Source organism: Xenopus laevis, chromosome 3L, assembly GCF_017654675.1.
Source record: "Xenopus laevis strain J_2021 chromosome 3L, Xenopus_laevis_v10.1, whole genome shotgun sequence".
NCBI classification, from domain to species: Eukaryota; Metazoa; Chordata; class Amphibia; order Anura; family Pipidae; genus Xenopus; species Xenopus laevis.
This window is the reverse complement of record NC_054375.1, coordinates 152,337,824-152,348,141: the sequence shown is the minus strand read 5'-3', so window position 1 is coordinate 152,348,141 and position 10,318 is coordinate 152,337,824. Positions and strand designations below refer to the sequence as shown.

The 10,318-nt window shown below is 42.3% G+C and overlaps 1 protein-coding gene across 1 annotated transcript; it reads left to right on the top strand.

Moving 5' to 3' along the window:
- The first annotated feature begins 3,425 nt into the window (after nt 1-3,425).
- LOC108711739 (neurosecretory protein VGF) lies at nt 3,426-9,701 on the top strand. Its single transcript, XM_018253744.2, has 2 exons — nt 3,426-3,550; nt 5,965-9,701. Exon 2 carries the CDS (start codon nt 5,967-5,969, stop codon nt 7,890-7,892), a length of 1,926 nt encoding a protein of 641 aa, XP_018109233.1. The 5' UTR covers nt 3,426-3,550; nt 5,965-5,966; the 3' UTR covers nt 7,893-9,701.
- The last annotated feature ends 617 nt before the right edge of the window (nt 9,702-10,318 follow it).

Genomic DNA, 10,318 nt, shown 5'->3' with positions numbered 1-10,318 from the left:
ATAATAAAGGAAGACTCTGGCAAATGTATAGATGAAGAAAGAGAGAGGAGGAAAGGAGGCCACTGTCAGGGAGCTGGAGCTGGAGGAATCATGAGAAAGAGAATGCAGAAATGAGAATCTAAAAGGAAAAAAGGAGGCAGCAGGCCCCTGAGAAGAATATAGAAGGAATATAGACAGAGAAGGGGACAAATAGATACCCAAGCAGATAGAAAGAGAAATGAAGGGAAGGCAGGAAGGACAGACATGTAGAAGGAGAAGTAAAAGATGGAGGAGGATATTGAGACTGAGGAGGTTGCAGGGGTAATAGAGAGACATGGGCAAAGGGAGGCCCAGACAGGTAGAAGGTGGACTGAAGAGAAAGGAGGAAGAAGAGGCCCTTAGTGGATAAAGAAGAAATACAAGAAATAACAGGAGGATTGGGAGACCCTAGACGGGGAAGTAAATAGAGAGACTGAAGAAGAGACTGGGACAAGAGGAAAGACAAAGATGTAATGGGGAGAGAAGTGATCTTCCTGATCATGGAGCACAGATATAAAGGCAGGAGAGTGAATGAGTGAATGAGAAATGAAAGGGCATGGAGAGAGAGAGAGAGCTTCAGACTAAGAATTATGTGACTCATTCATAGGAGACAGAACAGGGTGGAGGGACAGAGAGAGACAAGAGCAATGAGTGAATGGGGGAGTATAAACAGAGGCAAATAATAGTCTAAATAAGAAGGATAATAAATAATAAGCAATGGGTGGGGGAGAACTGGACCATTGAAAAGTAAGGTGAAGGGAGACATTTACATTGGAGAGAAGGAGAAATTAGATACTCTCCACTGCTATACATTACAGCTTCCTGCCTCGAAACAAAAAAAAAAAATCAGCCCCTTCTTAATCCCACAACTTTAAACCAGTCAGGAGGCGGCGTTGCCATATGAATAGTCAAGTGGCCCTGCACTCCTCTCTCACCCCTTACACTATCTGTCACTTCCAGGCCTGCTTCCCAACTGGCGACAGACGCAATCAGTGACGTCATTGGCCGTCTCCCTTCCTTCTTCCACAAATGACAATAAGGGAGAGAGAGAGAGAGAGAGAGAGAAGGAGGGGAGAGATTAGGGATTCATACACTTGTTCCTTACATTGTATGTGTGTGTGTATATATGTTGTATGTGTGTGTGTCTAATTGCACTTGTGTCTCTCTGGGTCTGCCACTGTCACTTTGTCTGTCCTCTTGTCACAACATTCATGCTTGAGTCTGTCCACTGTATAGTCATCTCTCTCTCCCTCTCTATTGTTTTGTCTCTGTATCTATCTATCACTCTCTGTCTCTCTCTATAACATCTCTGTCTGTCTCTATCATCTCTCTATCAATCTGTCTTTCCCTCTCTCTCTCTCTCTCTCTCTATCATCACTCTCTCTCTCTCTCTCATCAATCTCAGTCTGTCTCTATCATCTCTCTATCTATCTATCTATCTATCTATCTATCTATCTATCTATCTATCTATCATCACTCTGTGTCTGTCTCTATCATCTCTCTCTCTATCTTTCTCTCTCTCTATTGCTCTGTCTCTGTCTCTCTCTCTATATCTATCATCTATCTATTTCTCTCTCACTCTTTCTACCATCTGTCTTCCTTTCTATCTATCTTTTTGTCTATCTATCTATATCTCTTTCTATCTGTCTGTCTGTCTGTCTGTCTGTCTGTCTATCTATCTGTCTGTCTGTCTATCTATCTATCATCTATCTATCATAATGCAACTGTTTCTCAATCTGCCATCTCTCTCTCTCTCTCTCTCTCTCTCTCTCTCTCAGTACCTATCTCTTTCTCTATCCCTCTATCCTTTGTTCTGTCTGTCTGTACATCTACGTATCCATCTCATGAGTATTTGGGCATGTCTAGGAGTATTTGCAGAGGCTGTGGGTATGTAAGTGCACAGGTGTTTGTGCAGTAGAAGTAAGAGAGCAAATACGTGTGATTGTCTGTTTGTGTCTGGGGGAAATGAGACAGCCGGTAAGGAGATCAGTGAAGTGGAGAGAGAAATGGGGGATTATACATTGGTAACATATTCAGCGAGATAGCAGATACAAAGGAGAGGGAGCGAGCAGTGAGGTAAATACATTAGAGAGTGAGAATAGAGTTATGGGGTGGGGGGGATACAATCTATAAAGGTGTCTATATTGCAGCTGCAAAGCTGATAATGAACTGCAAATCTCACCCAAACCACAGCCCAGTTCATGGAGAGCTGGTTGAGCAGCCCTGGTGCAGTGTAATTAATCAGAATGGGAGATAAATGGGAGACTGCGGGCGGTGGGAGATTAAGGTAGAGGGGTCCACCTCCCACAGAATCCACTCAGCGCTGCTGCCAGACTAATGATGGGGGGGGGTGATGTGTTGGGAGGCAGTAGGGGTGCTGGGAAACAAAGAGAAATGTACTGGGGGGGGCCCTTAGGGTGAATATAAGGTGAGAGATGTAAGAAAGGAGGGAGACAGATAGAAATAAAAAGGTGTAGGGAGGGGTGGAGAGATGAATAGATGAGACAGACAGGGAAAGGATTATAACAGAGATAAGGGGAGCGGGGGGGGGGTACCTGGAATAAAGAGAATCTGAGATCATGAGACGTGTCCCACCTGATGCTTTGCCATTCCTATAGCTCTCACACACACACACATATATATACACATATATACACACACACATACAGTATACACACACACATATATACACACACATACATATACACACATACACACAGACATACACACACACATATATATATATATATATATATATATATATACACACACAGACATATATACATACACACACACATAGACACACATATATATAACACACATACACTGTACACACACACATATATATATATATATATATATATATATATATATATATATATATATATATATATGTATATATATATATATATGTATATATATATATATATATATACACACATATATAACACAGACACACACACATATATATACACACACATTTACACACATACTTATATATATATACACACACACACACATAGACACACACACACACATATATAACACAGACACACACACACACTTATTCCTCTATTGTCAGATGAGGATCCAGAGCCTCCCGCAGCCTCGAGTAAATCTGGATCGTTCATTCATGATTTTCTCCTCTCCCAGCCCCCCTCTTCTTTCTTCATCGACTCATTCATGTTTTCACCCCTCTCTCTCTCTCTCTCTCTCCCATTCACCCCTCCTCCCTCCGCTAAGCTCCATTCATGCCTCGGCTCGTTCTCTGTGCGCCTGCGCAGCGCCGCTCCCCCCACCCCTCTCCTCACCTCCAGCCAGGGCAACAATCTTATGAATGAACATTGACGTCAGGGAGGGCGGGGCCGGGAGGGGGGAGGGCACGTGACCAGGGGCTGTGGAATATTTAAAGCAGCCGCGCTGTCCCTGGTGCTGAAATTTGCGCTGAGACTCGGAGAAGCCGGAGACACCGGAGAGACCGACTTACATTGAAACTGCGGAGAGAGAGAAAGAAAGAGACTGCACGAAACAAGTGAGAGTCATTCCTGTGCATGGGGACAATATGGGAGATCAGTCAGTATAAATAAAAGCCTTTATTATTATTATTATTATTATTCTGTATATTAGTTCCCTGCCTATAAGAATCTCATAGAGCAGCAGGGATAGGGATAGCTGTAGTTCTGGGGCCAGCTGTTTATTAGTAATAATAATAATAATACATAAACATATATATTTATTTATTGTAGGTGTTTCTACTAGAGTTCACTGGGTGCTGGAAAAGCCCTATTGATTTTGTACAGACTGACAATAATGAATTGTAATAGAGAGAGTTACAAGCAACACATCAGTAGGACACAAAGCTGCCCATCAATTCCATCAATTCCCCCATCCCCTGGGGATGAATTAAGGACAGATTAGCCCATACACAATCATTTATTTATACCTCTCTTTTTTTTCTACCTCTCATCTCAAAGCCTTTAATCTCAAAACAATGTTAATTCTCTCTTATGGAGTGGGAAAAACAGGAAATTGCGGTGCCATTAAATCCCACAAGCTCACAGGATCTTTATTACTTAAGATTTTAGCACATTTACGTCCCTGCTTTATGGTGATGCTGTAATGTTTCTGTCGCTCGCTCTCATTTACACTGAGAATTAACCATGTAGTATTACTGCACTCCAGCAAAGGTGGGGTAAACAGAAATATCACTTTGTGGGGGGACCCCAGCTATATGAGAGTTAAATAAATCTCTATTTATAGTTGTGAATGTTTTTTTTTTTTTTTTTTGCTGTGTTTACTGGCAGGCATGGTGACAATAAGAATAGGCAATGATTTCTGAGTGCAGACCCAACATTAAAAATCCAGCTGGCGTCAACAGCAAATCAAATTGCTTATTTATTCCTGATTTGAGTGACGCGGGATCCTTAATGGGTTTAAATGCCCCTAATGAACGAGTGACGCATGTACTGACACATCTTATTATGATACATTGCCTCCTCCTTCCCAGATATTGAGCAGCTTCCATAGAAATGTGATATGGACAAATCTTATTGGGGTAGCCAGCCCCATTTTATTAGGGTGGGTTACGTGTATTGGAGACATGCTGGTGAATGTACTGGTATAGGGGTTTCCCAAAAACCTACATGCAAGAAGTAATAGACAAAGTAGAGAATAATCACTGATGGGAGGACAGGCACATAGAAGAGGTTCATAGAGAAACAGGAAGACTTAAGATTTAAGGATTGAGTGCAAGCCTTTGGTCCTATTTTGGAATTGCAAACAATCATCCAGCACTTTAGTAACAGGAGCTTACTTTTCAAGGGCTGCACGCAGAACAATGTGTTCACCTTCACATCCTCTTATACAAAATCCATAGAGAATTTCCTATTTTGGAATTGTAAACACAAGTGCCAATGATGTACCCCCTATTGTATTTAATGCAGCAGCAGGGCATCCCCTTATAGTGTAGGAGAGGGAAATCCTTCCCGATCTCACAGGGGTGTGTAGACTCCCACACCAGTCCCTCTGCAGTATTTGATGCAGTATACTTGTGCATGGGGGAGGAAAGGGAAAAAAATACTGGGAGTGGGTGGGAGGGCGGAAGGGGTCTCCTGTAGCCTCATCTCAGGTTCCTATAGAAACAGGCTAATGTTGCAGATAATGTCTCGGGATGAGAACAGAGAGAGAAAATGATGAAGAATATAATAATTCATTAGATACATAGCCCTGTATATTTACAAACCCATTCCCCATCATGGCAAGGCTGGAAGAAAGTATCGTTGGCCACACTCAGAGATTCCGAATACAGAATTAGTCCCTCACAAGGGTTAAATGTGTAGTGTAGGTTCTGATGGTGTCAGGATGGATTAGTGAGCCAAGAGTTAAAAGGCTTGAAAGAGGGAGAGAAATGGTGTAAGGGAATCCCAGACTGTGCTCGGCTGACAGAGAAATGTGCCCTGTAATCAAACACACAAAAAAAGACCTTCATCCGTATTGTTTTGTTGGATCATTGGGTGCTCTCTATAATATACTGTATAAAGCAAGGAGGGAAGATTTGGGAGAGACCCTCAGGATTCCCTTATTGGGACTCCCTTTCTGTCTCATACCTCCACTCCCACCCACGCAAGCACAATCTCTGTCTCCCTGCGTTCTGTCTGTGGCTCCCTCTCCTACGCTTCTCTCCCCGCCAGGCAAACATTTCCAAGAAGAGGTTGGTCTGCACTGTAAGCAAAACAGAAATGTCGTGTTCAGTAAAAACGTTTCTCGGCCAATAAATGTTTCTTTCTCTCTTTTCTCTCTCTCTCTCTCTCTCTTCTCTCATAACCTCATTTTTCCATTTATCCATATTTTATCTGAAACTCATTTTTATATGTTCATTTATTTCTATTTTCCCCTTCTGCTCATCACACTTCTTGTTTTTACTGTTTTTTTCCCCCTGTCCTCTAGAAATGTTTCAAGCTCCCCCTCTCCTCCTAACCCTATCCCTAACCATCCTACATTTCCACTTCTATAATGCCATTCCTGTCGGAGAGGAACAGAGACACCAGGCTATACATCAGAATACTCACGAGAGCCCTGCTTATCCCTCTGAAGCTGTAGATCATCAGGAAGCATCTTCACTTCCCAGAAGCCAGCATGAGAAGAGGGAGGGCAATGAAGAGAGTGAATCCACACAAATGCTTCCTCCAGCAACACAAGCTGAGGGAGATGAATTGTTTAGAGATATCAGTCCAAAGGCCTTGGCTGCTGTCTTGCTACAAGCCCTTAATTCTGATGGGGAAGAGCAGACCCCTTCAACCTTTGCAGAGAAAACTCCCCCTGACGATGACAAAGCCTTGAAAGAAGAGAAAGAGAATGTTCTGACAGAAAGCGTAAAGAGCAGATCACAACGTTTAGAAAAAGAGGAGGCTATTAGAGAAGATGCAAAAGTGGGAGATGAAGAAGACATAGAAAGCGTGAAGTCACTGTTGCAAGAACTTGAGAGTTTTCAGTCCCCACCTAAAGCAGATCAAGAAATTGAACAGTACACAAACCCTGATAATGATGACTTAGAAGAGCTAAAGGAGCTTCTAGGTATAGGAGGTGAAATAGAAGAGGAAAAAAGGGGCCCGATCCAACCTGAACCAGAATCACCCAGAAAATGGGCAGGAGAAGAAGAAAGTGATAATCTAGCTGGTGTTGCTCAAGACCTTCTGCTACAATATGTCCTGAATGGAGCTGAAAGTGAAGGAGAGCAGGGTGAGGAAGAGAATAATCAAGATGAGGAAGGTATTGAAGAAGCAGATGATTACCAAGGTGGAGACTTTGTTGGAGGTCAGAGGCCTATGTTTGAAGATGAGGAAGATGCTAATAACCTGGAGAAAAGATCAAATGATGATGATGATGATGATGAGGTTGATCCTCAAACTATTGACAAGTTGATTGAGCTCTCCAGTCGCCTGCATCTTCCAGCTGATGATGTTGTTGATATCATAACTGATGTTGAAAGGAGGAAAAGGAGAAGGATGAAAAAGAAGAAGGCAAGAGATGACTTCCTTGGAAGGAAGGAAAGGACAAGAGCCCCAACACAATCTTGGCCTGATGCTCCAAAACCTGCCTATTATCCCAGGAGAAGGCTGGAGCAAGAGCCAGTATGGAATAAAGTGCAAGATCCAGTCTGGAACAAGGTTCCCGAACCAATCTGGAGTAAGAAAAAGGAGCCAAGATGGAATAAGTGGGCAGAGCCCAGTTGGAATAAGCTGCAGGAACCAAGATGGGATAAAGTGCAACAACCAAGCTGGAATAAAGTGCAACAACCAAGCTGGAATAAACCAAGCTGGAATAAAGTTCAACAACCAAGTTGGAATAAAGTGCAACAACCAAGCTGGAATAAAGTGCAACAACCAAGCTGGAATAAAGTGCAACAACCAAGCTGGAAAAAGATGCAAGAGCCAAACTGGAAAAAGATGGAAGACCAAGGCTGGAATAAGGTGCAAGATTCAAACTGGAATAAGGTGCAAGATTCAAACTGGAATAAGGTACATGATTCAAGCTGGAGCAAGTTGCCAGAATCCAGTTGGAATGAAATAGAAAAGCCAAGCTGGAATAAGGTACAGAAATCAAGTTGGGATAATATGGAAGACTCAAGCTGGAATAAAGCAAAACAACCAAGCTGGAGAAAAGTTATGGAGCCACCTCCCCGCAGATATCGCACACGCCCTTCTTCATTCTCAAATTATATGCGCCCCAGGGCTTTCCAGTCCCCCCCACGATATTATTACAAACCTCCTCCCCCACAGATTGATGACTACTTTGATGAAGACAAGGATAGGCAGGAGGAGATGGAGAATTATATTGAAAGGCTCCTGCTGACCCATCCTGAGGTCTTCCAGTGATTTGTCCCAAGTTGTAGTCCCATAGAATACAACTCAACAACTCAACCCAGCTATTGAATCCAACTCAACTACATTGAACATGACTCAACTGAGCAAGATATTTATCTCTCCAGTTGCACCCTGTTTTGCCCAACTCAAGTGATTTTATGACCCACCATAATATATATATATAAATATGAAACTCTCTGAAAATGTCTGTGCATTAACCAACTTGCCCTCGGTGATGCCACAATAACAAACTGACAAAACCAGTGATGTTTTCCATAAATGACAAAAGAACTGCGTGGACACTAAAAACCTAAAAAAACAAAAACTTAAGAATCACAGAAGAACAAAAGACAATATGGATTGTTGAAACACCTGTATGTTTCAGATCAACCTGTGATAAATCTAAAAACTTTCTTTCAGAAGATCTGGTGCAGTTTTGGGCAACTTCATGCTCTGGGCAGATATTACTCATCAGAGTCAATATCAAGTAGTTCCTAAGAGAATGGTCCAAATTACAATCTCCCTAAGTTATGTAAACCTGATCAAGGCCCGTCCTACTCCATAAATATATATATCTATACATAAAAGAAAACTAAATAAATGATAAGAGTAATTTGCACTAAAGAGGTTTTGCTTTGGGACATGCAGAATCGCCCATACTGTTGAGACCTCTTTAAAGGAGAAGTTCACTTTAACCAAATTTTCAGCATTTGTACATTGAAGTTAGACAGACAGTCAACCGGTCAGAGGTTTTTGAATTATCTGTGTTTTGTATTTTGCCTCTCCCCAAACTGAAGCAATATGGTTAGTTAGGGCAATTTCTGAAGACCCCCTGCAGAAGTGCAAGAGCACTAAGGGGCACAAGAGCTCTTGCAAAGGAGAAAAGCACAGCTCCCTGCCATAGGACAGGCAGAAATTACAGGGCCCCATTGTAGCCTATGTCCAGTGCAGACCCTCATGAATACAGCTCTGCTAATTGCAAGCAGCCCTGTATTCATGAGGGCCACTGAAGGTGCTCCAAAATAAACAGAGACCTGCGGCAGTTAACTAGAGAGTAAGACAGGGTGCAAAGTGCAAATAAAAAGCAGATTGTGCCTGTGCTTTCCACTTTGTAAATTACCCTTAATGTGATTGGTAGATGGGTTGTTGGGATATATTTGATCATCAATATTTCTTTTTATTCAGCCCTCCCTCCACGATGCCTCGTTGCTGGTGTCCGTAAACCTAGCAGCCAGATAGTAGTTTCAATGCCAAACACGAGACCTGCAGAACAAAGAAAAGTTAATCCACAAACACACGAAGAAAACCATCTGCATTTCATCTTTGTTGATAGCATACTAAAATTTATTCTTAAAGTGAACTCCTCCTTGAAATCGCCTGTTGACGGACAGGAGCGTCACATTACGACAAGTGACAGCTTTCTCCCGCAACTGTCGATTTATTATGATTAACGATACTGTTACAACCGGTGAGATGGCAGTAGCCCTGTCAACTCGCTGTCTTTTTGAGCACAATATTTGTAATTATACCCAAAATCACAAAAAAAAAAGAAAAAGTATATATATATGATTTGAAAGAATCTCTGCATTAGGGGGTACATGGTCCCCTACTGGGCCCTCAAGTTCCTGCCTGACATTGCCTCCTGGATTCACTCAGTTTGCATGTTCCCCTTCTCCTTTCCCTCAGTGTCTTGGCTGCTGTGGCCCTCTCTGTGATGCTGTCAATGTTACCTTGCTAATAAAGAGCTTTCTCTCCTCTCCTGTTTGTACATATCACATAAATACTTTTTCAAAAAAAATAAAGCTGACTATTTTATTATGAGTTATGGTTGTTATTTGGCCTGCGAAGGAATCCCAGGCCTCGGGGAAACTGGTGAAGAGTAGAAGGGTTTTGGACCATGGAAGTGGTTCCTGGAGTCTTGTTCCTCCTCGGGGCTGGCACCACAATTAGTGTGAGCCAACCTTCCTTTAGGGCGGCAGATCAAGGCAGACAAAAGGACTTACAGTGTCCATCAAATCAAAGGGTGGTACAGTCAAATAGATGAAAGGCCCTTTGCTATGTTCTCATAAGCCATTGCAGAAGATCATTTGCTTGCTTTTAGCATTCTAGCCGGCCCAGTAAAAGTATGATGTGTAGCTATGGTGGACATCATCAAGACAGCAACAATGCACTGGTGTTACTGAAATTATTAGGTGGCCAAAGTCCACCTGTCAACAAAACATGAGCAAAGTTTTAGCTCTGACAAAATTTCTGCAAAGGGGAAATATTCCCATACAAAATTTCAAGTCTTAAAAGTCCAAGAAACCAGCAGAAGTAGAAGTAACTTGACCTTCATACATACATAGTTTTTCCATAGTCTGCAGGCCTTGGCCAGTAGAAGTTTGGAGGCATCCTTGTGATACTTTACAGACAACATTTACAGGCCAGGTACCAAGTCA

What these genes read in the sequence shown, in the direction of transcription:
- LOC108711739 (XM_018253744.2), top strand. Translation starts at nt 5,967, where the DNA reads ATGTTTCAAGCTCCCCCTCTCCTCCTAACCCTATCCCTAACCATCCTA.